Genomic DNA, 24,564 nt, shown 5'->3' with positions numbered 1-24,564 from the left:
AAATGTCTAATAGCAGGTCTGTTACATCAGACAGTTTTAAGGAGGGCGATTATATAACACTGTTGGTAATTTATACAACAGTTGAACACATAAGTTATACCAATTTTCTAAGCAAACTTATCTGCATAAATTTGATTTGAAAGTTATATAAAATGATGCTCACAAACCTATCCACTATTGTGCATGTGAACCTTTAGGCTGAGGCAGAGTTGGTGCTACCTGCAGGGAGGAGCCCTGCAGGTCCCCACCATCGGCAGGCAGTCCTGGCTGAAGCAGAGGCCCATCGAAATGAAGTCGTTACAGGCCAGCACAAAGAAGGAAGCAAAGTTGGACAAACAGCTGTCAGGGAAGGCAGCAGTGGCCAGGGTCAGGTTCAGGCTGTGGTCAGAGGCAAGCAGCGTTCCAGTAGTAGCGTGGTGCAGGCAGTGGTCAGAGCAGGTGGAGGTCATGCAGCATTGAGGTCAAAACTGAGGTTAAAGCCAGAAGTCCAATCCAAAGTCAAAGCCAGAAAACCAATCCAAAGTCAAAACCAGGAGTAAAATCCGAAGGAGATGAAGAAGGGAAAATGAGGAACCACAGAAGCAGGATGAGACACTTAAAATGAGCAAAAAGAAGACTGACCATGAATACAAGAACACTGAAGACAAATCAGACTGCCAGGGACCAGGGCCAGGACACAGGAACTCAGGAAGACACACAGTGGAGACAGGAACCAAGAAGTAAGGATCAGGAACTAGAAGTCAGGAATGCAGAGGCAAAGCACTACTCCATGGAGGCGACCTATTGCCGAGGCATTGGAGGGGTGTCTAGGCAGGCTCTTTATACAGAGGGACCTATTAATCAGAGGGTGCCATGAAGGATTTCCCACCGCAACACTTTAAATCCTGGCCGGTCAGGCATGTGCACTTCTAGGGAGGCTGTTCAGCAGGTCCGGTGGCAGTGGCATTGGTGGCCTAGCTGCACTGTTGCGGATGGCCTCATTTTCATTGGGGAGGCCAGCCGCAGTGTTGGGGAGCTGTGCACCAGGTTCCAGGATGGAGGTAAGAGTGGAGGTCCATCCAGCATGAAATAGTACCCCCTCCCTTAATGCTTAGGTTTCCTGAGGTAAGTGGCATGGAATTCTCTCAGGAGACTCTTATCCAGGACACTGGAGGCAGGTTCCCATGCATTTTCCTCCATTCCATATCCTTCCCAAGAGATGAGATATTCTCAGCGCTTGCAGTGTCATCTGATATCTAGCATCTATTTTACCTGGTAAGTAGCATTCTCTTCCGAGGAAGTCTCTTGAGACTCTGGAGGTTTCCAGTAGGGCCAGGAGATAACTAGAGGTTTAAGCAGTGAAATGAGGAAAACTATGCATTCTCAATAACACAGGCAACTGTAGCTGGTATGTTACTGGACCTATTTGTCAGATGACAGAAAATTGTCCAATGTACTAAGGGGCAAGACTCATGGAGGGCACTCATATTCTGATATGATGTACATTCAGCCATACCTGTTTGCCAGATTTAAGCTGAGGAACGGGCCTGCAATGAATGTCAGTGAACTTTTTGGCCTTTAGGACCACTCTCTGTAACATCTCATGAGGGCAGGTCCACAGATCTTGGAGCTCCTGGGCAGAGAGTTCGGCTGCCAGTGATGGGACGTGGGAGGGTTAAAGGAAGAGGTATAGGGGATAGCGGTTGAATTTCATAGACTATATGGAAGGGTGAGGAGCCTATGGCCATGAATGTGTGTGAGTGATGAGAAAACTGCCAAGGGTAGGAGAGACACCCAGTTATTCTGTCATTCATTCACATACACTCTCAAAATTTTTTAGAGGGTACGGTTTTTCCTTTCAGATTTCCCATTTCCCTGGGGTTAGGGAATGCTATCATGGTATGCTGTCATGAAGTCCAGGGAAAATCCAAACTTCCTACACAACAAGCACCAATATCTGACCGTAAATTGAGTTCCTCGATCAGAGATGATGTTCCAGGAGGATCATGGCCGGGTCAATGATGTGCTTGAGAGACTCCTCAATGTCCTCTGTCTGGAAGGAGCAGGAAAGTGCATCCATCCAGGCATTCTTGAGTGCAGGCTGATATCTCAGCTTGAAATTTGAACTGGCAAAAAAGAGGGACCAGCAAGCCTGTCAAAGGTTTAAACATTGGGCCTGATGGAGATACTCCAAATTTTTATGATCAGTGTATATGATTATGCGGTGTTGTGCACCCTCTAGCCATTGGCACAATTCCTCCAGAACTAACTTGATCACCAGGAGCTCTCTGTCACTGACTCCATAATTGCATTCACCCAGAGAGAATTTCTTCATAAAGAAGGAGCATGGGTAGCGAACGCCCTTGGCAGAGTGTTGACTCAAGTTGGTCCCTACTCCCATGTAGGAGGCATCCATCTCAATGATAAAGGGGCGTGTAGGGTCCAGGTACTGGAGACATGGTTCCTGTAGAAAGGCGTCCTTCAGGTTTTGGAAAGCCATTATGGCTTTAGGTGGCCAGCACTTGGCGTTAACCCCTTTAAGCATAAGGGCAGTGAGAGGAGCAGCGATCTTGGAGTAGTTAATGATGAAGTGTCTGTAAAGGTTGGCAAACCCTAGGAACTTTTGTAGTGTCCATAATCTGTTAGGTGGGGGCCAGTCTTTGATATTTTTTAGTTTGTCCGGGTCCATGCTAAAGCCTTTACTGGAGACAATGTACCCTAGTAAGGGAAGGCTCTCATTTTCAAGATGACACTTTTCCAATTTGGCATATAATTGGTTGTCACAGAAGCGCTGGAGTAGTCATTGAACATCCTGGTGATGTCAAGCAATATCCTTGGAAAAGATGAGGATGTCGTTGAATTATACCACAACACAGACATAAAAGAGATCCCTGAAAATTGTGTTCATCATTTTCTGGAACCCTGCTGGGGCATACCATAACCCACAGGGCATCACTAGTATATCGTAATGCCATCTGTTTTCCATTTGTCATATGTGTGGATTTGGATTAGATTGTAGGCTGCTTGAAGATGATCAAATAGTTCTGCAATCAAAGGCAAAGGATAGTGGTCCTTTCTGGTAATCACATTTAAGTCCTGGTAGTCCATACAGGGATAAAATGATCTGTCTTCCTTTGGAACAAAGAAGAAACCTGCACCGGCTGAAGAGGTAGAGTGGCGGATTAATCCTTTTACAAGGTTTTCTCAGATGTACTCAGACATTGCATTTGTTTCGGGGAGCGACAACAGGTATACCCTGCTGTGAGGGGATTCTGCACCGGTTAATAGCTTACTTGCACAATCATATTCCCTGAGGAGCTCCCTTGTAGAGAACTAGAGAGCATGGGAGTGTACTAATACTGCACTTAGAGAGATGGTCTGGAAGGATTTGAATTAGGCTAGCACTGGGTTAATAAGCCCCAAGGTGTCTGGGTGAATGATTAGGACTTTGCAATCAATGGTGTCAAACATAGAACAGAGGTCAAGGAGTATCAGCACAGCTGTCTGTCCATGATCCATGTATACTCGGAGTTCTTCATCTATGCTTACCAGTATTAAAATGCATCTTGAAGTCTGACTGAAATGGGTTCAGGCCATTTGTGGACTGCAGATGATAGATTCAAGATTGCTCAGTAGTTACTCAGCAAATCAGGCCTCAGGTTTGATTTCTTTAAGCTTGGTCTGACTCTTCCTTTTTTAAGCAATCTGGTAACTGTTCTTTAGCCAAAAATGCATTAAATAATGTAGTGCAGATGAATGAGAAGTTCAGATTTGGCCTGTTTAGTTATCCATGAGGCACAAGGGTCCTCATGGTAAGCTGTAGCTTTTAGATTGGTTAAAAGGGAAGCTATGTCTTTTTCTAGCAGGGGGGAAAAAGTAGAGAAATAATGGGAGGGTGGGATCTGGTGAACTAGCTGTAGATCTTCTTTATTATTTGAGTCCAACTCTGTCTCTATGTGTGCAATCCTTTCTTAGAAGTTTTTGCTAGCTTGTTACAATGAGCCTCTGGCACCATGGTAGACAACTGGGGAGTGGGGGTGGGGGAGGGATGATCTATTAAGCGTATTGATTGTCTGAAATAGCACTCTCGTAAGTTAATTGCTTGATTAATCAATAGGCTTTCTTTGCCTCAGAGAGGGTTCTGAGGCAGGATGCCTGGTGTTGCCTGCAACCATTCTATCCAGCTGTAGTGCTGATTTCCACCACTTTAGTTCCAGACTTCTTACGGTTTGGTTTAGTTGCTTTAGTTCTGATGTGAACCGAAGAGTAGGTTTAGGGTTTTTCATCTGGCAGATTTTCTCAAGGCATTGAACATTCTTGCTTCTCAACATATGATATCTCAGTTATAGAATTATATGCCACGGTGAGCTTTGCGTTCTTTTCAATTGTTTCTTTAAAAAATCCCAGATTATCAGATACTAGGGATGTGAATCGTTTTTGAACGATTAAAATTATCGTCCGATAATTTTAAAATTGTTCTAAACCGTTAGAGTACACGATACAATACAAATACCCACGATTTATCATCAGGAGCATTTATATTGTATCGTTAAATAGGGCATGGGAATTATTTGGGGGAGGGTGGGAAAACCGGCACACCAACACAACCTTTTAAACACCCCGACCTTTTAAAACAAATTCCTTACCCTCCCCACCCTCCCTCCCCCCCCCCCCCAAATGTTAAATTACCTGGTGGTCCAGTGTGGGGGGGGTCCCCGGCGCGATCTCCTGCTCTTGGGCCATCGGCGCCATTTTGGCTACCACTGATAAAAAGGCGCCAATGGCCCGAAAAAAAAAACCCCACCCCGACCCTTTTCAAATTACCCCTTCAATCGTGCCGGTGCCGGTGCTGGAGGTTTCAAAATGGCGCCATCGCCTTTGCCCTTACCTTGTCACAGGGAGCGACGGTCGCTCTCTGTGACAAGGTAAGGGCAAAGGCGATCGGCGCCATACTGGCAGTCTATCGCCTTTGCCCTTACCTTGTCACAGGGAGCGACGGTCGCTCCCTGTGACAAGGTAAGGGCAAAGGCGATCGGCGCCATACTGGCAGTCTATCGCCTTTGCCCTAACCTTGTCACAGGGAGCGACGGTCGCTCCCTGTGACAAGGTAAGGGCAAAGGCGATCGGCATCATTTTGAAACCTCCAGCACCGGCACGATTGAAGGGATGGCTCCTGGACCCCCCGCTAGACCACCAGGTACATCTAAAAGATTTTGGGGGGTGTCGGGAGGGTGGGAGAAGCAAAGGGGTAATTTGAAAAGGGTCGGGGTGGGGGTTTTTTTTCGGGCCATCGGCGCCTTTTTATCAGTGGTAGCCAAAACGGCGCCGATGGCCCGAGAGCGGGAGATCGCGCCGGGGACCCCCCCCCCCCCCCACTGGACCACCAGGTAATTTAACATTTTTTTTGGGGGGGGGGGAGTCGGTGGGGTTTTGTTTATCTGCTCAGGCCTCACTAAAAATTTAACAATGTGAATTGGAATCGGAACGATTCCAATTCACAATCTCTAACGATCCGATTTTTCCCTCCCACCATCCGAACCTGATCGTTAAGACGATCGGACACACGATTCACATCTCTATCAGATACTACTAGGAAATCATTCTGTTTGTAGGATGAGCCTGTTGGAATACTTTATTAAAGTAGTTCAAATTTTCAAAACGTTATGCAAAGCCTGGTTATATGGGATTGCTTTTGAATAATCTTTTAGTGGTATGGTATTTATTGATTCTATATCCCATATTATTCTGTTTTTACTGAGTTTATTTATTTTCAATATTAATTTTTATTTTATTTTCACCTGTAATTGATTTTTGGTATAGGTATATCAGTTCTACACACTCAAGCTTCCATGTGGGGAAGTGACCAAGGCATAAAGTTTCTTGGGAGATTATTGTTACTCCTATACCCCATTTGTTTCTCCTTGGGTTAGATTTGGAGAAGCTACGGGGTGTTAATATCCTGTGCCCACTGCCCAAGTCTCTGTTAGACATAGAAAGTCAGCAGACTCCTCTGTTAGCAGGTCATGTGATTGATCTAGTTTACTTTATTAACTTAATACATCAACTTTCCAAAAGATAAAGTGATCTACATCAAATAATTACATGTTTAAAATTCAAGTATAATAAACATTGTCTTACATATAAAAGCAAATTTTAAAATATTTAAAATAAAAAATCATAAGCTGTAAAATCATCTAAAATATTTTAATATAAATTAAACAGATAAGTAAAGAGCCATGTCTTAACAATCTTTATAAAATTGTGATAATTTTTCTTGATCTGTATCTCCAAAGGTAAGGCGTTCTAAAGAAAAGAGCCCTGGTAGGCAAAGCTAGTTTGATGAGTAGATTCAAGTCCCATTTCTGTAGGTGAAAGGAGTCTGATAAGATTTAACTGACCTGACTGAAAAAGCCTTATAGGCTTATACGGTAAAAGATATACTGATAAATGAGAAATGCCAGTTACTTGGTATGGCTGGATCAGACAATTAGAAAAATGAGTTTGTTACATTTTGCATAGTTTTTATGTCTGACACATTTTGAATCTCTCTTGAGAGAGAAATAATGGATATAACATAGTAAAATATTAAATGACAGGAGAAAAAGACTAAAATAACTCATTCAGACTGCCCAGCAAAGTTTTTTAAGGTTGTAAATGTTGTTCTGTGCAGGTTACCCCCATGCCTATCTTGGAAGCACAATACAATCATTTCAATGTTGTTCTGAGTTGAACCATTGGTCCATGCAGGTTACCCCAGTATTTTGCTTCATTTTCTTGCCCATGAATGATATTTTGTGTTTATCCCTTGATTTTGTAAATTCTGCTAAGTGTCTTTGTCTCCACCACCACCTCTGGGAGGGTATTCCATGCATCATCTAGCACCCTCTCTGTGAAAAAAATATTTTCTGATGTTGTCCCTGAATCAATCTGTGACTCCCTAGTTCTACAGCTTCCTTTCTACTGGAAAAGATTTATTTGGGTGTTAATACCTGTTAGGTATTGAAATGTCTGCATTTATTTATATCCTCCCTGATTTTCTTCTTCTTTAGGGTATGCATGTTCAGGTCCTGAAGACATCTCACATGTTTTTTTTTTATGCAGACCCCACACCATTTTTGTCTCCAGGATTTAGAAGTACAATTGAGGGTGTATCTGCTCTGGCCAGGGATTGTATCAATTTGGGAGGTGGCAGGAGAATTTCCCTCAAAATTGGTAGCAATTTACATCTTTAGGGTGACCAACAGTTCCCTGGCAGTCATAATGTGTTCAGGAGGGCTTGAGTTGAGCTGTAGGGCAGTCTCTGTCTTCTCCTTTCCACAGCTGCTGTTTAACTTTGTTTTTTTTTATTCTGTCACGGATTTAAGGTGCTACTCGTGGAGGCTGTGGATTCTTCTTTCGATTTTTTTTTACCTTCTGATTCAGTTGCCTAATTGAGGGTACTAATTGTGTTGGACTTTGGGTGTGTCTTGAGTAAATATCCCTCACATATTACCAGGGCTTTTATGCTCACTGCATATTGTAGGAGAGACAATATGACATATATCTATCTATCACTGTAAAAGGAGCACTTTGAACTCAGAATGGGTTTGGGGGTGTGCAGTATTACATTGGTGCGGTACAGATCCTTGCACTCTGGACATGGGAGAGGGAATGAAGGACTTGAACAGGTAAATATAAACCAGTTATTTACTTTCTCAGACAATAGAAGGACTAGGGGGCATTCCATGAAGTTAGCAAGTAGCTCATTTAAAACAAATTGAAGAAAATTCTTTTTCACTCAATGCATAATTAAGCTCTGGAGTTCATTGCCAGAGGATATGGTTATGGCAGTTAATATAACTGGGTTTAAAAAAGGCTTGGATAAGGTTCTTATGATTCAAACCCACCCTGAGCTAAAAGTGTCCCTCTTACAGTGGTAGGTATACATAGATGCAGATTTTAAAAAAATATGCGCGCGCGTACTTTTGTTCGTGCCACCGGCCGTGCGTATCTTTTAAAATCCGGGGTTGGCGCGCGCAAGGCTGCGCAAAATCAGCAGCCTCCACGCACCGATTTCAGAGCGGCCTCGGAGGGAACTTTTTTTTGTCCCCCACCTTTCCCTCCCTTCCCCTATCTAACCCACCCCCCTGGCCCTACCTAAATCCCTCCCCACCCTTGTTCGATGGAGTTACGCCTGCCGCTGGCAGGCGTAACTTGCGTGCGCTGGCTGGCCTGGCCCCGACACAGGCCGCTGTGTCGGGGCACTCAGCCATGCCCCGAACCGCTGACACGCCCCCGGACCACCCATTTTAGCAAGCCCCGGGACTTACATGCGTCCCGGGCTTTGCGCGCGCCGGTGGCCTATGCAAAATAGGCACGTCGGTGCGTGAGTGCCCTGCGTGCGAAAATCCAGAAGGCTTTATGCGCGCAGGGTTTTTAAAATCTACCCCATAATGTCATATTGTCTCTCCTACAGTGCTCTTTCTCTCTCTCTCTCTAATCCCTAAAACTTGAGATCTCCAGACATTCTCCTCATCAGGACTAACAGTAAAGTTACACAGATAACACACTGACACGTGCCATGGTCAGCTTTTCTAAAATTCAGAGTTATGCACGTAACTCTTGGGAACGCCATTGCCCTATCCATTTTTCTTGACGCACGTACTGCAAGGCTTCTTAAAATTCGTGTTGCTCATGCATGGCCCACATATACATGCATGGGGCCATTTTTGCATGAGCAATGCTTTTAAAATCTATCTATGAGTGTGGAAATATTCCAACCTAATTTTATCTATCCTTAACAAAGCTTCCACAACAATCTCATTGTGGTCCATTACTATATTGCCCAGCTATGGATAGATGTTTGCTTACTTCTTTCAGTGTGCTGAATCTCCTATCCCAGCATCAAGGATCATTTCTCATTTCATTAATACATGGGGCTTCCATGATTCCTAACCCCCCCAAGGATTTCGGTCCCAGGCCCTGTGACAAGCTGATCAACACCGATCAACACATCATGCCAGCACAGAACAGTTATGCACAGAGGGTCGTCCAACCAAAGCCTCCAGTTTCAAAAATTGAATAATTCACCGGCGATCCTTCTCAATATAAAACATAACTTTTAATAACGCTGGCTTCCAGGATGATTCTTGCCCCTTCCACCTCCCCACAGTTTCTTCCCCACCCAAATGAAACAACAAAACTCAGCGGTGGGTAACAAAGGCCGCAACTTTATTGACTAAAACACAAAACGATACCTATATTACCTGAGCCATGGGAACCTTGCGGTATCACCATGCTGACCCAATCGGCCGTCCTCCACAGTCAAGCAAGACAGCTCGGTGAAGCCGGCCCCCCCTGCCACGTCGAGAAAGGGAGGCCACACCTCCGGGCGCCGCCGCACCCCACAAAACATTGGCAACCATCCTATACTGCACATAACCTACCGTTTTCCCCCATGCAGCAAGTCCAGCATCACATTGCCTCGTCATCATGGCTCGGGTATCCCGCCCCGCTTACATATTAACCCCAAAGCTGCGACATCAAACAAGGTAACAATACAATATCACAGAACTGGTCTAACTATCTAACAGAGAATACCCAAACTGCCTGTGGAGCTAAGCCCCAAACCGACTATATATAAAACTGAAGGTGGGAGGGTGGGGATGCAAGTACTGTCGCCAATACAGCACCTCGGGATGATTGCCGGGCCTTTAAATTAGGCACGCACATGTCATCACGAGGCATTGAGGACCGTCACGCTGATGCTGCTCGCGCATTCGGCACACCAAAATCTTGTGGGCTCCAGCAGGATTCGCGGTGGCATCCGGGCACTATGCACGTCCCCCTCCCTTCCCCTATGGCGCATAGGGAGGTAAGACTTGGGGAGGGGAGAGCAGTGGAGGTCCCCCCCCCAGGTGCTAGGTTATCTTCAAACTGGGCAATGGCTGGGGGGCGGGGAGGGCCCAGTTCTCCCCTTTAATATTGCAAATGGGAAGCACACATGCACAAATTGGTATGTGGTATAATCACGCAGAGATCCATTTTTAATTAAAAGAAAAAAATAAAGCTCAGCAGCCAGCTAGGTTTAGGGCAATTTTTAGGCACACAGTGTCATGGCTGAAAATGTCCCTAAGTCTAGAGGGGCCAGAATTTAGCTACCTAGATGTAGGAGAATTTTCAGCCTTGTGCACCGCAGATAGAAGGCTAAATTTATCCATCCATGTCCCTCACTGACCCTGGAATGCCTCTGGAGCTTCCTGCTTTTCCAGTGGCTAAACTTAGGTACCTAGTGAAACAGAGTGGGAGGAGAGGAGGGAGGGAGGGGATATTTCCCACCCAGTGAGATCTGTCCTAGGTGGGAAAAATATTCCTGTGTTGCATCAATATGTGGAGCCACATTCCTGCTATAATATCTATAGCCAAGCTACCCTTTAACAGTAGGATCGGAATGAAATGACCACATTGACATAAATGAGAAAGAAGATTTTGTTTTTTGTTTTTTTTTGTTTGGTTTTTTTTTTTTTTTAATTATTTATTTCTCAATTTTCATGTCATAATACATTACGACAGACATACAATAGATTTATACAACCCTTATTTCAACATTTGACAATACTGTTTAAATTTCAATACTCAGAAATATTTGACTAAGGAAAATACACAACCAAAATACAGCAAATGTTGTGGAAACTAGACTTTTGCATAACTAAATTAAATAATATTCAGGAATTAAAGCCTGAGATCATTGGAAATCACAATTTGGAGATTAATAAGAAAGAACCATACTTCTATTACATATGGTACAGTTATTGCAGTTCCCTTTATATTGTGCCTGATACTTCAGGGTACTATTGGGGAAGAGGCAGTTGGCTCTCTTGCCTCTACAAATTGGGTTAGATGTTCTATTTGGGAGAAGATAAAAGTCTCATTTCCCCGCTTGATTATACAACGGCAAGGGTATCTAAGCATATATGAAAACCCCAGTGCAGTTACCCTTGATCTTAATGCCAGAAAATCTTTTCTTTTTGTACGTGTGGAAGGGGCCAGATCTGGGAAGATTTTTACATCTTGTCCATAGTAGGTAACTGGGAATTTCTGAAAGTAAACTTTCATTAATTTACTCACATCAGCTGTAGTTAATAAAGAAACAATTAATGTAATTCGATCTATTACCTGTAAGGTAGAGTTTTCTAGAAAACTTGTAAGATTACTAGGTATTGATACAGCAGGATCTGAGGTTCTTTTCTTTACAAAGAAACAAGAGTTTATTGAAGGAATATTATTCTCAGAAAAACCTAGAACCTCAATAAAAAATCTTTTCAAGGAAATAAATGGGATTTCTCCCACTATTTTAGGAAAATTCACAATCCTTACATTTAGTTGTCTCATATTATTTTCAAGGATTTCCAAATGCTTTAAACATGCAATCTGGTCCTTAACCACTAAATTATTTAAAGACTGTACAGTTCTTATGTTGTTTTCAGCTTCTTCTACTCTTGTCGTCATTTCGGTAACTTGTCTCTGTGTACCATGTAATTGTTGTTGTAAATTGGAGGATACAGAGTCTATTTTCTCCTCCAACCTATTCACAGTGGCATTCAAGCCACTTACCAAGTCCCAAATAGCCCCTAGTGTGACCGTCTCGGGCCTAGTTGTTAAGGGGTGCCTATCCATGGGATTTTCAGTTTGGGGAACGTTTAGATGTAAACCTGCAGACACTGTAGTTGTTCCTTCTCCTCCATTAGAGGTTAATTCCGTGGGTTTACCCACTGAATTTGGTCCCAAAACAACTTCCCCAGATGTTTCTTTTTGTAACACTTTGTCAGTAGACAAAGCTGCTACAGCTCCTTCTGATCCACTTTGGATTGGAGGCGGTCTGTAATCAGGACTGAGGGAAGCCTCATCCTGGGAAGCCTCCTGTTCTCCTTTCAAGGGGCTCCCAAAGGGATCACCGGAACCCTCTTTCCCTAACTGCTGCATAAAACGGTCTATCTCAAGTTGAAGTAATGAAGGCAAGGGTTCCGAGGGGAAGGCCCTAACCTTGCCTTTTCATTTAGCTGGCATAATACTTCTCAGAGAGCTCTATAAGGAATTTCAAAATGAGAAAGAGACGTTTTCTGTACCTTTTTTCCTTTTTCCTTGATCCCAGTAGTTGGAGTCCGTCTGCAAGGCTTCCTCTGTTAGACCGTCCAAATCCGGACTAAGCCGGACCAAGCCGTGCGCACCCCTTAGGTGCGCACGGCTTTGGCGGCGCGCCGGCGGCAGCGGGGCGCCGCACACGCGCCGGTTTTGAGGCGCATCTGGCTCCTCCCCTCGGGTCAGCCCTCTGTGCTGGTAAGCTGTTCCTGGCCTGACAGAGGCCCTGCACGGCACGGCAAGCTCCCAGCGTCCAGTCACTCTCGCGCCGGTTTTGAGGCGCGTCTGGCTCCTCCCCTCGGGTCAGCCCTCTGTGCTGGTAAGCTGTTCCTGGCCTGACAGAGGCCCTGCACGGCACGGCAAGCTCCCAGCGTCCAGTCACTCTCGCGCCGGTTTTGAGGCGCGTCTGGCTCCTCCCCTCGGGTCAGCCCTCTGTGCTGGTAAGCTGTTCCTGGCCTGACAGAGGCCCTGCACGGCACGGCAAGCTCCCGGCGTCCAGTCACTCTCGCGCCGGTTTTGAGGCGCGTCTGGCTCCTCCCCTCGGGTCAGCCCTCTGTGCTGGTAAGCTGTTCCTGGCCTGACAGAGGCCCTGCACGGCACGGCAAGCTCCCGGCGTCCAGTCACTCTCGCGCCGGTTTTGAGGCGCGTCTGGCTCCTCCCCTCGGGTCAGCCCTCTGTGCTGGTAAGCTGTTCCTGGCCTGACAGAGGCCCTGCACGGCACGGCAAGCTCCCGGCGTCCAGTCACTCTCGCGCCGGTTTTGAGGCGCGTCTGGCTCCTCCCCTCGGGTCAGCCCTCTGTGCTGGTAAGCTGTTCCTGGCCTGACAGAGGCCCTGCACGGCACGGCAAGCTCCCCGAAGATTTTGTTTTTTAATGAAGGTGTAGCATCCAAAAATCACAGTGATTACATGGCTCAATTACAGTAATATTCTTAACCCCCAAAAAAGTAGTACAGCAGTCCCGATTTAACAGTGTAAAATAAGATATAAGTTAGAAGTCACTGAGTAGGAACATATAATCTGCTCTAAGATATTGTTTACATACTATGATTTATATCATCAGGGAAAGACTTTAACCAATTTATTTATTTATTTATTTTTAGCAATTATCTTTCTTAGGGTCAGCATTGTTTGATGAAGGATACATTGGTTTGTTACAGAGGGTATCTGCTTTGACTTTGGATTTGGTTCTAATATTGATGCATGCTTTGACGAAAAGAGTCTGATCCATCTATGGAAAATCTAAATTCCAGCAGCAAATGTCTCATCCGCTTTATTTTGCCCAGGTAAAGAACAGATGCGATCAGAATACGCTCATCCCCACCAAGACCATATGCCGGTCTTGCTCTCTAAACCTTAAAATCAACTGCTCTGAAGGTTACACAAAAACCACCACTGGCATGGGGATACGTGATTGCAGGTACTTGTTATTCTAGCAATGTTCTAAGTCAGTCATTTTCTCCTACAAAGAAAGTTTAACTGTGTTAAAACTAACTTGTAGTTTTTAGTGCAGAAGGTCCCAGAATGATAATCAGCAGCCTCCAGCTTTGTGCATGAAGTGAAAAGTATTCTATAAATGAATGAAAATGTTCAACATTTTGATACACTACAGAACTCATTTCAATATTTTCACCGAAAAATGTGTTCAGCAAGAATGGGGTAGATATTCAGACATATCCAGTTAAATGAGTTAGCCGGGATATTCAGCACAGGATATTCAGCAGCATAGTTATGCTTCTGAATAAATATCCCCAAAAAAGTCACTAATTAGCTGGATAAGTCTTACCTTGCTAACTTTAGACCTGCTATTGAGTAGGTCTAATTTGTCTGGTTAACTTAAGCGGATACGTTTGAATATCACTACTTATCCAGCTAAGGGAGAAGCACATCTAGCATTGGCCCTTTTATTTTTATCTTTATTGAAATTGAGGGGACAGAGGGAAGCTGCAGGTTGGACCCAGAAGGATTGAACATTTGGAGCTTGGGAAGGAGGGGGGAGGGGTAGAGGTTCACTAGGCCCACAATCTTTTTTTTATGGAACCCTGCAGCTCCATGTAACTGGCTATATTCTTTTGAATATAGATGGTTAAGGCAGATGTTATCCTGCTAGTGGTAGCTGGATAACTTTACATTTCACCAGCAATATTCAAAAAATATCAAGTTAGGTTTAAAGTTATCCGGCTACAGTTAGTCACATAACTTTAATTGGGGATATTCAGTGGGATATCGCAGATAACTTATCTGGCTAACTTTAGCTAGCTAGATTACCCGTTTTCCAGGATTTTTAATATTGGCCTTATAGTGTAGACTTGGCACCATTCCTAGGGTTACCTGGATTTACGTAGTATTGAAGGTGTCTTATACAAATTTCTTGTCCATAAATGACAATCTGCAGTTGCAATCAATCCTTATTTCCTAATCTCTGTGCAACAAACCCTACAGTGGATTGTCCCGCTAAGCCTTTTTCAGAATTATTTTACAAAACTTGCATGAGAAATCCTGGAGCACACTGAACATAACTTATTTTGTCACTTTCCCTTTAACTTGCAATAAAGGAAAGATGACAATTGCAGAGTGTTCAGATGATGACAAGCAGATAATGATTTTGAAAGAAAAAAAATTCCCCCATGTTTAGATACACGACTAGTAATCAGTGAGCTGTTACAATTACAGTGGAGGCTTGGAGCTACTTTTGATCCTTGGTAAACAACCTATCCATTAACTGAAAAATAGCACACAGTTTGTTTTCGATTTTATAGTGACACTGCATCAGACAGCATTGTAATTCAGTGAATTGACACCATACCCTAAAAGGGCACAGCATGGTGATGAACACTGTAGATGTAGGTTTAGGTCCCTTCTGCACTGCTAACTGCAAGTTTTCATATGTTACAGAGTCACTTAGATGCCACCCTACAGCCTTTGTGCAATAATAACATTACATAAATATGATTTGAAATACATTCACATAAATTATTTTAACGTCCCATACATGATGTATCTTTATAATTTTTTTTTTTTTGCAAGATATTACCTTGACATCAAGTCATATTCTTTGTCCCTTCCTGGATGTCGCCATATCTGTACGAGGGAATATAAACAGCCTCTCTGCTGTCCAGGGTATTGGGGACCAGACTGCATAGGTAAGTTTGCATTTCAGCATGCACTTTACTGCGACGAACAAATGCAATACGAGACTTCTCTCACTATCTTCATCATCTTTCTTTTTGTTTTTTTGAGAAGGCATTCCCTTGCTAGGCAGAAGCCCTCTGCACAGAGCACCTAACTTTCAAACCTATTTGCGGCACTGCATTTGCACATATAAGTGGATGCGCGGGCTGCTGCACGGTTTATAAAATACAGCGTAGATCTGCTCTGAAAGTATGCACATATCTTTCAGTACACGTGAATTAATCCAATGCAAGAAAGTGCTTACTTTACCTATTTTATAAACATACGAGTGTGTATTTTACTTGCAAGAAAATATAACATGTATGCATAAAAACACTGATTTATAAGCAGAGGCAGGTATTTTATAACGTAACCATGTATACCATTTTGAGAATACTTCTGCATGTGCTTGAAATCACCAGTTTGCCAATACTTCCACAAGTTCACTCAGTACATCTCCAGTTAACCTAGGATCCTCTAGCACTTCATTCTGAACTCCTCCCAAGTTCACTCTAAACTCCCACCCAAAAATTGCAGGCAACAGACAAGTCCAATTTCACTTTCACTAGTCAATTAGTAGGTGTAAAATTGTACAAACAAGTTAGCTAATATATATGTGTAAATCTCTTATAAAATAGCAACTACTGCACGTAATTCTTGTCCCCGCCCCGGAACACTCTAGGCTGCCTCTTTTTTTGTGCCAGTAATGTGTGCACAAGAAACCTAAAATACGTGTATAATTACAGTTAACAAAATAGCATGTATCTGTAAGGGATTTCAATCTCAACAACAAGGAGCCCATCTGATATTTAAACCAGATAAAATAAGATCATGAATTCATGTTAAGAAAGCAGAATGTGTACACCTTTCCTGAGGTTGATAATGAGATTTTATTTATAGCATATAATGGTTTTATACAGTAGATATAATTTGGTATTCAATCACTGGGGTTGTCGAGCAAAGAACTCTTATGGCTCAAGTTATGCAAACAACCCTGAGTATCTCAAGTTACCTTGCACTTGTCAGTTGCAATGCAAATTAACCCAGATGAAATTAATCAAGCCAGTTCATCTCACCCATTTGCAGCCATAATCAGGTCGCAGTTCTGCAGAGATTCGGGACCTGTCAGTAAACACTAAGGAGTCTAGCAGCTGTCAGTAAACACTAAGGAGTCTAGCAACTCCAGCAAGCAAATGACAGGTTAAGCCACAATCTCAGGGTAACAAAACCCTGAGAACTCACAGATCTCTCTTTGAGGTATGCCAGCAGGAACAGGGTACATTTAGCTGACCAGGCTTCAGGCTGTGCAAGACTGGCAGGCACTCCATAGTTATGCAGCTGAGCTGGGTCAAGCTTTGAACCCAACCTTCAATGCTGATTAGTTCATGGATAGGGATTTCCTGTGAACAGCGCAAAAGATAGTTCTTATTCTGCAGGTAAGCAGCCAGTAAAACCAGTGTCAAACTTGGCTGTAAAGCTCTAAAGTCCAAAGTTTTTCTCTGCTTGGATGTTCATGGATAGGCATATTGATATCATCCAGATATTGATCTGGACTGGATATCACCACCATCTATAGACATGTGAGTGGTGAGCTCCTGGCCGGACTTCATCTTTGATAAGTGGTTTCATAGCCGGATACAAAGTTGTGGTGAAGGCCACAGCTTAGCAATTCCTGTGTCTGCTGTACCAGCAAATTTCAAAGTGCGGACAAATGTCTGATAGGAAAATAATACCATTTTATTTTCTGTGTGTATTTTCCCAAAATTTTTAAAAGTGAAACTGATACGGTATCATCACATGGCTTAAAACTCCATTTTGTGTTGCTCTTAAGCCTGCAGGCTTTTAGTTCAGTTTCTGTGGCTCTGGCCTTTGGTTTCTGGTTCAGCTGCACACTTCTTTCTGGGTGCCAGGCTTAAGCCCTACATATGCAAATACAAACGGGAGTAGCTTGCTTATTATGGTGGTTACTACCCCAAACCAATTAGCTAGATACTTCACTTAGATGCAGCTCCAGCACTGCTGTCTGCATTGATGGTGGGGGTGGAAGGGAATTGGAACCAAAAAGTTACCAATAAGGGCCCTGACCTCAGCAGTCAGAGTAACAGATTATGAAAACAAATAGGTGTGAAAGCTTGCTGGGCAGACTGGATGGGCCGTTTGGACTTCTTCTGCCGTCACTTCTATGTTTCGATGTTACAAAAGAAGCAATGAGAAAGTTCTGAGATGGGTAACCTTAGAAATCTTCCTAAAATAATCTGGCTAAGCTCTTCTTTGTCTCATACCTACCAGGCAACACATGGCAGCACTCAAGCTAAACGTGACTCATTATTAGGATTGTGCATTTATTTTGTACAAATGGAAAAAACACAACTAATGAGTCCATTTTCATTTGCACAAAAGATAAGAGCCAAATATAATCCTTGGATGAATAAATAAGAACATTTTTGCATATAATTATATTTGTATGCTTAAAAAGAGAAAGGGCCTCCTGCAGGATCAGACTAGGCCTGTCCCCAGGGCTTAGACCCCATGTCAGGGTCCCAACACTTTCCTAGTACTAAGCCCAAAACCTAGGCCCAGGTTTGATGCTGGGGCCTGGCTGATGTTTTGTCCCATTGCTGAGGCCCGGGCCTTAGCCTAGTTTTAGGCCTGATGCTGTGGCCTGGCCTGAAATCGGAACCTGGTTGCTGAGGGCTAAGCCCGGGCCAGACACCAGGATCTGGCTCTAAGCAGGGTCCCAGTTACCAAGGTCTAGGCCTGGGCATAAACATGGGCCCAACACTGGGGCCCGGCTGAGGCCAGATCCTGGTTGCTGAGGCCTGTGCCTAGGACCTAGGTCTAAGCCTGACGCCCAAGCCCATCCTGAGGGTGGATCCTGGTCAACAAGGCCTAGGTCCAGGCCCAATATCAGGGTCTGGTTAAGGCTGGGTCCTGGTTGCCAAAGCCCAGACTTGGACTTACAACTAGGCCTCACATCTAGGCTCATCCTAAGACTGGATCATGGTTGACAAGGCCCAGGCCTGGGACTGACACCAGGGCTTGGCCAAGGTGGTTCCTGGTTGCCAAAATCTGGGCCTGGACCTAGGTCTAAGCCCAACACTTAGGTTTGGTGTGAGTTTGGTCCTATTCGCCAAGACCCAGGCCTAGGTGCAGGCTGAATGTTAGGGCCTAATGTCAGGGCCTGGCCAAGACTGGGTCCTGTTGCAGGATTCAGGCCTAGGTTAGGCCCAGACCCATCATTTAGGCTCAGGAGCAAGCCTTTTAATGCCTTCTTTTCTTGATCTGACAACTACAAATATCAACCTCCACCTGGGGGACAAACTGCAGTGACATTACTGTGGTGCCTTTCTCCATGGCAGATGGTGCCAATTTGTTGTGTCCTGCATCAGGCCTGTGCCCCAGCCCATTTTTCGTTTACATTGAAGTCAATGGGGTCTTCCCCCATTGACTTCAATGTAAATCAAAAAATGAATGGAAGAAAGGAACAAATACTTTTTGTTTGTTCCAAAGCTAATGAAATGAATAAAGGTGTCCACAAAACCAACAAACTGAAATAAATTTTTCAAGGTAGCAGATGCTAAACGTCCTCATCCCCCTGCTCAGTATATACCAAATGCATACATATTTGGAGTACATATACTATAGTTCTATCATTTAACTCTTTTTTTGTAGGAAATCACAGGGACCCTACAGCAGCAGGCAGTAGACCATTAATGCCAAATAATATCACTGTTCAAGAACATTCCTGGCTCCTTAAGCATTTTATCAAGTTCACAGTTTTGATCAGTTTATTAATGACAGTCCATTGTCTTTATAAAGTATCTGATATCCCTCTAGCCTTTATCATTCTATTCAGAAATAGAACGCACTGTATATAGAACTTCCTAATAAAGGATTTCTTGATTCTCTGAATTTCGTATGGAAGGAAGCTGTGGAGATGATGGATGAGTTTTCTCTTCCTCCTAATAGACTTCCTGACCTGAAAAGAAAAGGGGCAACTTGTGAGAATCAAGGTCTGGGTATTGTCTCTGCTGTCACTTGACTGAGGAAATGTAGTGGTAGTCCTTATCATAATTTGTTTAAAAATATGTGTTCAAACAGTAGAGGAAAACAGTTTCTTCCTGTGACTGAGAAAAATCCTGACTAGCAATGTGCTTTGCTTCCAGCATCTGATGGTGATGACAGAGTAAACCTACTGTATCTCTCAGACTGCTGATCCTGGAGAAGTTGCACATAGTACATCATGTACAAAGTATCAGTTAAATGTTCTATTAATATTTATGGCTTTTATTTGGGTAGAGATGATGATGCCTTTATAAGATTTGCAAACATTTCAAGATGCAAACTTTCAAGACTACTAATCCTCCATCCTCAGGGAATGTCTTTGCAGAAACACAAATGGATCATAAGAACAATCTCACTAAGCAAGGATGAGATATATAAGACTTGCCGTGGCGAGGAGCCATGCTAGTAAACCACAGTGGACGGGATGGGTGGGTTTCACCGTGGGTGAAAAATGCCTCCACATTAAAGCTATGAATGCCCTCTGTAACATTATGATGGATACTAAAAGTCATTATAGATTATGCAACTATCTAGTGTTCTGGGACTTCTTTGTTTAGAAAGAATTAAGGAAGACATTTATGTTCTGCAGTTTCAGGTTTTTTTAACATAACCAGCTTTGAGTATACATACATGTCTAAAGAGTGCTTATTAAGAATCTATACCTCACAGCCTGTTACACACCAAACAAGCAAAACAATACATGGTGTCAGAAGCTTGAAGTTTGCAGTCCACAGACTTGAAAGTACCCACAAATGACCCACAGCATTTCTTCTGATCGTGGAGTTTGCAGGCTTGCAGCTGCTCAGCATGGACTGGGATAGCATCATCCTTCGAAGGAATGGAAATGATTTGAGTGAATGCTTTTTAAAATTAAGCCCATAAGTAGGTTCAGTGGAACTGCAAATTGGGCCAAAAAATCAATAACACTGGTAGCCAGGATGGTCCCATCCCCCTTCCATTTCTCCCGTTTGTCACCCTCCTTCCTACCACCCCGATATCCCATAATTCCCTTGCCACTTTAATAAGACTCAAGGCTCTGTAATGGGTAATAAAGGCCACAGCTTTATTAATCAAAACACAAATGTTATTTAAAGTTCCTGAGCCGGGCGAAGACCATGCGGTATCACTGCGCTGCCTGAATCAGCCGTCCGCCACGTTCAAGCAAGATGGCTTGGTGCAACTGGCCCCTCCGCTGCGTTGAGCAAGGGGGACCACACCTCTGGGCGTCTCCGCACCCCACCAACATGTCGGCAGTCATCCTAAACCAGACTTAACCCACCGTTTTCCTAGTTGGAACTTCCGGCATCACATTGCCGTGCCACTCCGGCTCAAGCTGCGACATGAAAACAAAAGAAAACATTACAACGTAACAGGTATGGCTACCTAACATGAAATACTAATCCTACTCATGGAACAGGAGATATCAATATTTGACATAAATGTTCATGCTACCTGAGAAGCGGTGGCCGGGCGGGCTATGAAAATGAATGGGGTGGGAGGGTGGGGATGCCGTCGCCGCTCCAAAAATGACGCCTCAAGCGATGGCCGGGCCTATAAGTGGGCCTGAGTGTGTCATCCTGAGGCGCCGACAGTCGCCCCCATTGACGCGCGCATCCACTGGAAGACGAGTGTGGTTGTGCTGCTGAGCGCACAGCCTCAGCAGGCTGAACTCCCGTGAGACATGGAAGTTTGCACTGCTGTTCCATCTCGCGACCTGCCTGTCGTCCTCATCCTGGCTGCTCATCGAGGTTAAGTGTGGGAATGACTCGGGACCTTCCCTCCGCCCCCGGCGCCAGGTTACTTTCGAACCAGGCCATGGCGGGGGTGGGGGGGAGGGCCCGGCCTGGTTCTCCCATTATGTTTCATAGAGTAGTGCAGCAAGTGTGCAGAACAATGGATAGCCTTGTCAAGAGTAAGATATGGCAAAAAAAGTTGAGTACCGTAGAAGAAGAATGGTATTATTTATGTATTTATTAAATTATTTATATTCCACCAATAATAGCGATGTTATGCTTGACGGATCACAACTTCAACATAAAATACAATCTTAAGAACACACATGACAAACTAGTACATAAAATTCAGTAGAATCTTTTTTTTTATTAAATGTTTCTTAAATTTAAATCATTTACAACTGATAATGTAAATTAAGCAAATCATGAAACAATCAGTATCCATGAGTAGTTTCAAAAAGAAATCTCAAAGCAGAAGAATTAATCTAACAGCATATTTATAATCCAGTCCACATTAAAGGGGGTAGCAAACAATCAGAAAATCAAAGAATTGATAATAATAAAGAAAGGATAGAAGGAGATTTTACAATAATATATTTATCCTATTCATAGCTACGTACCTTATGATTACTAACTATGAGTTGTTCTACTGTTTTTTCCCAAAAGAACGTTTCTAGATGTCCTGGGTCAGTAAATACAAACTTAGGCCTGGATTTTCTAAAATTGCAGGCCTTAGTGAATTGTGTGGTACCCTCTGTTTCAATGAAAGAAATTGCTTCCTTTCACACTGAGTCGTATAGGAAACATCTAAGAAAACCTGTATTTTCTGACCACAAATTAAGAAATCTTTATTTTAAAAAATGCTTCTGAAAAACTGTCTCTTTATCCAGCTCTAAACAGATGAGTAGCTCTAAGTGGAATATCATCCAGGGAAGATTCTAAAAAGTGATCAGTAGTATTAGGAGACAACAGATCCAATCCCCCTTCCTCAGTATTGATGATTCTCTTTTTCTTAGGAACATAGTAAATCTCTCCTCTGAAAAACCCAAAATTTGACACAAATACTTGTTAAACATCTCATTTGCAGAGAACAATCAAGTCACTGGAAAGTTTGAAAAACACAAGTTTTTTCACTGAGAATTTTCAATATTCTCTAAACAAGTATAAATAATTAGACTATCTTTTATTTGGGCAGTTCTTGAAACTTACTCCATTGCCACCTGAAATTTTAATACAGACACTGCATTTTCAACAACATTCAATCAAGATTCATGGGGAGGAGAGGGGAAGGGGAAGAGAGGTTAGGTTAGGTAGGGGCGTAAGGAAGTTCCCTCCCTGTCTGCTCCTTAATAGGAGCAGACTGGGAGGGAAGTGGGAAAGGCTGGAATGAGTTGCAGAGAAGAAATTGCAAAACTCCCCACCTTGTGTGCGTCGCCCGCACATACACATGTGGATTATAAAATCTGGCACTTGTGTGTGCACGGCCCACGGATTTTCCACCATGCACATTCTGGCATGCTTGGTAGAAAATCGGCACATGGACACACGTGGAAAATCCATGGATGTGCCGATTTTCTACCATGCACGCGCCGGCCTTTATAATCCACGTGTGTATGTGCGGGTGGCGCGCGCAAGGGGGGGGATTTTTGCAATTTACGTGCGGCGATGCATTCCGGCCTTCTCCAGTTCCCTACCCCCCTACCTAACCTCCCTTCCCCTCTCCTCCCCACCCCCTAAATCCTACTTTTTTCTTTCTTCCTTCTTTGTTACACAACTTACTTCAGCTTCCGAACTGAAGTAAGCTGTGGGCGCCGGCAGCCGGGTCTTCAGGACAGTGAACAATGGCGCTATCCCGGTCTGCCCCCCCACCTGCCCCTCCCCACCCAGAACATTCCCCCGGCCCGCCCCTTCGAAGAGGCCCGACACTTATTTGTTTACCGGCGTTTATGCACGTGGCCGAGCCTCTTCAAAAATTTGCCCGCACGCAAGGCCCGGCCACATGCGGAAACACAGGGATTTTTGCGCATGGGCGGTTGAAAATTTACCTGTAAGGCATTATTTATTCATAGGAATACAACTAGTAGGACTCAAACCTGTATGCCTACTGCCCACTTATGTTAACCTTGGATATCCCCACAAAATCAGTTCTGGCTACGCCACTGTGTGGGAAGGAATGATGCTGTGTTTGACCTGCAAAAGGCTTTCTCCTTGCCACCACCACCACCACCACCACCCCCATCCCATCCTTCATTTTTTTTGTGAGCTGAAGTAAACTAGCATTCATTAAAGACAAACAGCACTTCTCTGAATAAGCCAGAAAAGGAAAGTATGTGAGACAGAAAGAGGGTATGTGAGACAGAGGGAGATGGTGGGTATATGAATGAGTGAGTGAGAGAGAGGGTTTGTGAGATAAAATGGAGGGAGCGAAGGGTATGAGTGAGTGTGACAGAATGTGAGAGTGACTATGTGGGAGACAGACTGAGTGTGTGTGTGACAGCATGAGTATCTCCTTGACAGTAAGTTTGTGTGAGACACACTGCTTCACTACTTTTTTTTACTCAGTTTAATATTCAATTATATACCCCATTCCCAGGAATGCCTCTGGTCAGTCTGAGTAAAATTACCCATACACAAGACATGCACATAGGTTTACTTGCATACCTGATTGACAATTTTGAAAAAGCTTCATTTCTGCATGTTAAATTATTGTTTTATCCACAGAATTATTGTTTTTTCCCTTTCAAAATTACCATCAAAGTATGTTACCTTTAACATCTACCATACTTAACGTGCACCATCTTAAAGGATTGGGGCTGGGAAAGGACTACATGCCCCAAAGAGATGATGCCATCACCTCGGACCATACATGAGTGTATAAAGGGGATACAGCTAGAGAGAGTTGTTGGGGGATATTCAGAATGCTTAAAGACAGGGGTTCATGGGTAGTCCTGATTGCTTTTTCCCCATGATCGGTGGGTCTTTACTAATTTTCTCCTATACTGATGGCCTAGTTTCTTGAAAGAGCCCCTGGAGGGATCATGGAAAATACTGACAGGAGAATCTAAGCTATGGAGGTATCATCCATGGTCTTATTCTTACAATGGTAGTAAGTGAAAACTTATGTTGAGAATGGACTGTACTGATTTAGCCAGTGGATGAACTCTTTGTGCTTTGAACTTTGCTGTGGAGCCTGTGGTTTGACTTTTGGTAAGAAACCCTGGGGGTCAATTTTCAAAGGGTTTAAGCTCCTACGTTTTGGAGTTAGGTGACTAAATTAGCCCTTTTGAAAATTTACTAGGGCTGAGTACCTAAATTTAGGCTCTTAGTTTCTCTAGAGTCCTAAATTTAGGGGCCTAAAAAGTGGATGCCTACCATGCAGAGTTAGGGTGGGGAAATAAACCATAGGATTTATCATTCCACTATAAATATAGCAGAATGATGAGTCGCGGCCAGCAAAGGGGCAGGGAGGGGCGATAGTGTGCAGCTGGCTGCATCATAGCGG

General features: G+C 43.7%; 1 protein-coding gene across 1 annotated transcript in view; it reads left to right on the top strand.

Annotated features, from left to right (window-relative positions):
* STAB2 (stabilin 2) overlaps positions 1–24,564 on the top strand; it is a 473,152-nt gene that overhangs the window by 13,596 nt on the left and 434,992 nt on the right. Inside the window, 2 exon segments of the mRNA XM_029599680.1 lie at positions 13,380–13,513; positions 15,121–15,236. Coding sequence (XP_029455540.1) covers positions 13,380–13,513; positions 15,121–15,236 — 250 coding nt within the window.

The sequence above is a fragment of the Rhinatrema bivittatum genome, chromosome 4, assembly GCF_901001135.1.
Source record: "Rhinatrema bivittatum chromosome 4, aRhiBiv1.1, whole genome shotgun sequence".
Taxonomy (NCBI): domain Eukaryota; kingdom Metazoa; phylum Chordata; class Amphibia; order Gymnophiona; family Rhinatrematidae; genus Rhinatrema; species Rhinatrema bivittatum.
This window is presented reverse-complemented; position numbering and strand designations above follow the sequence as displayed.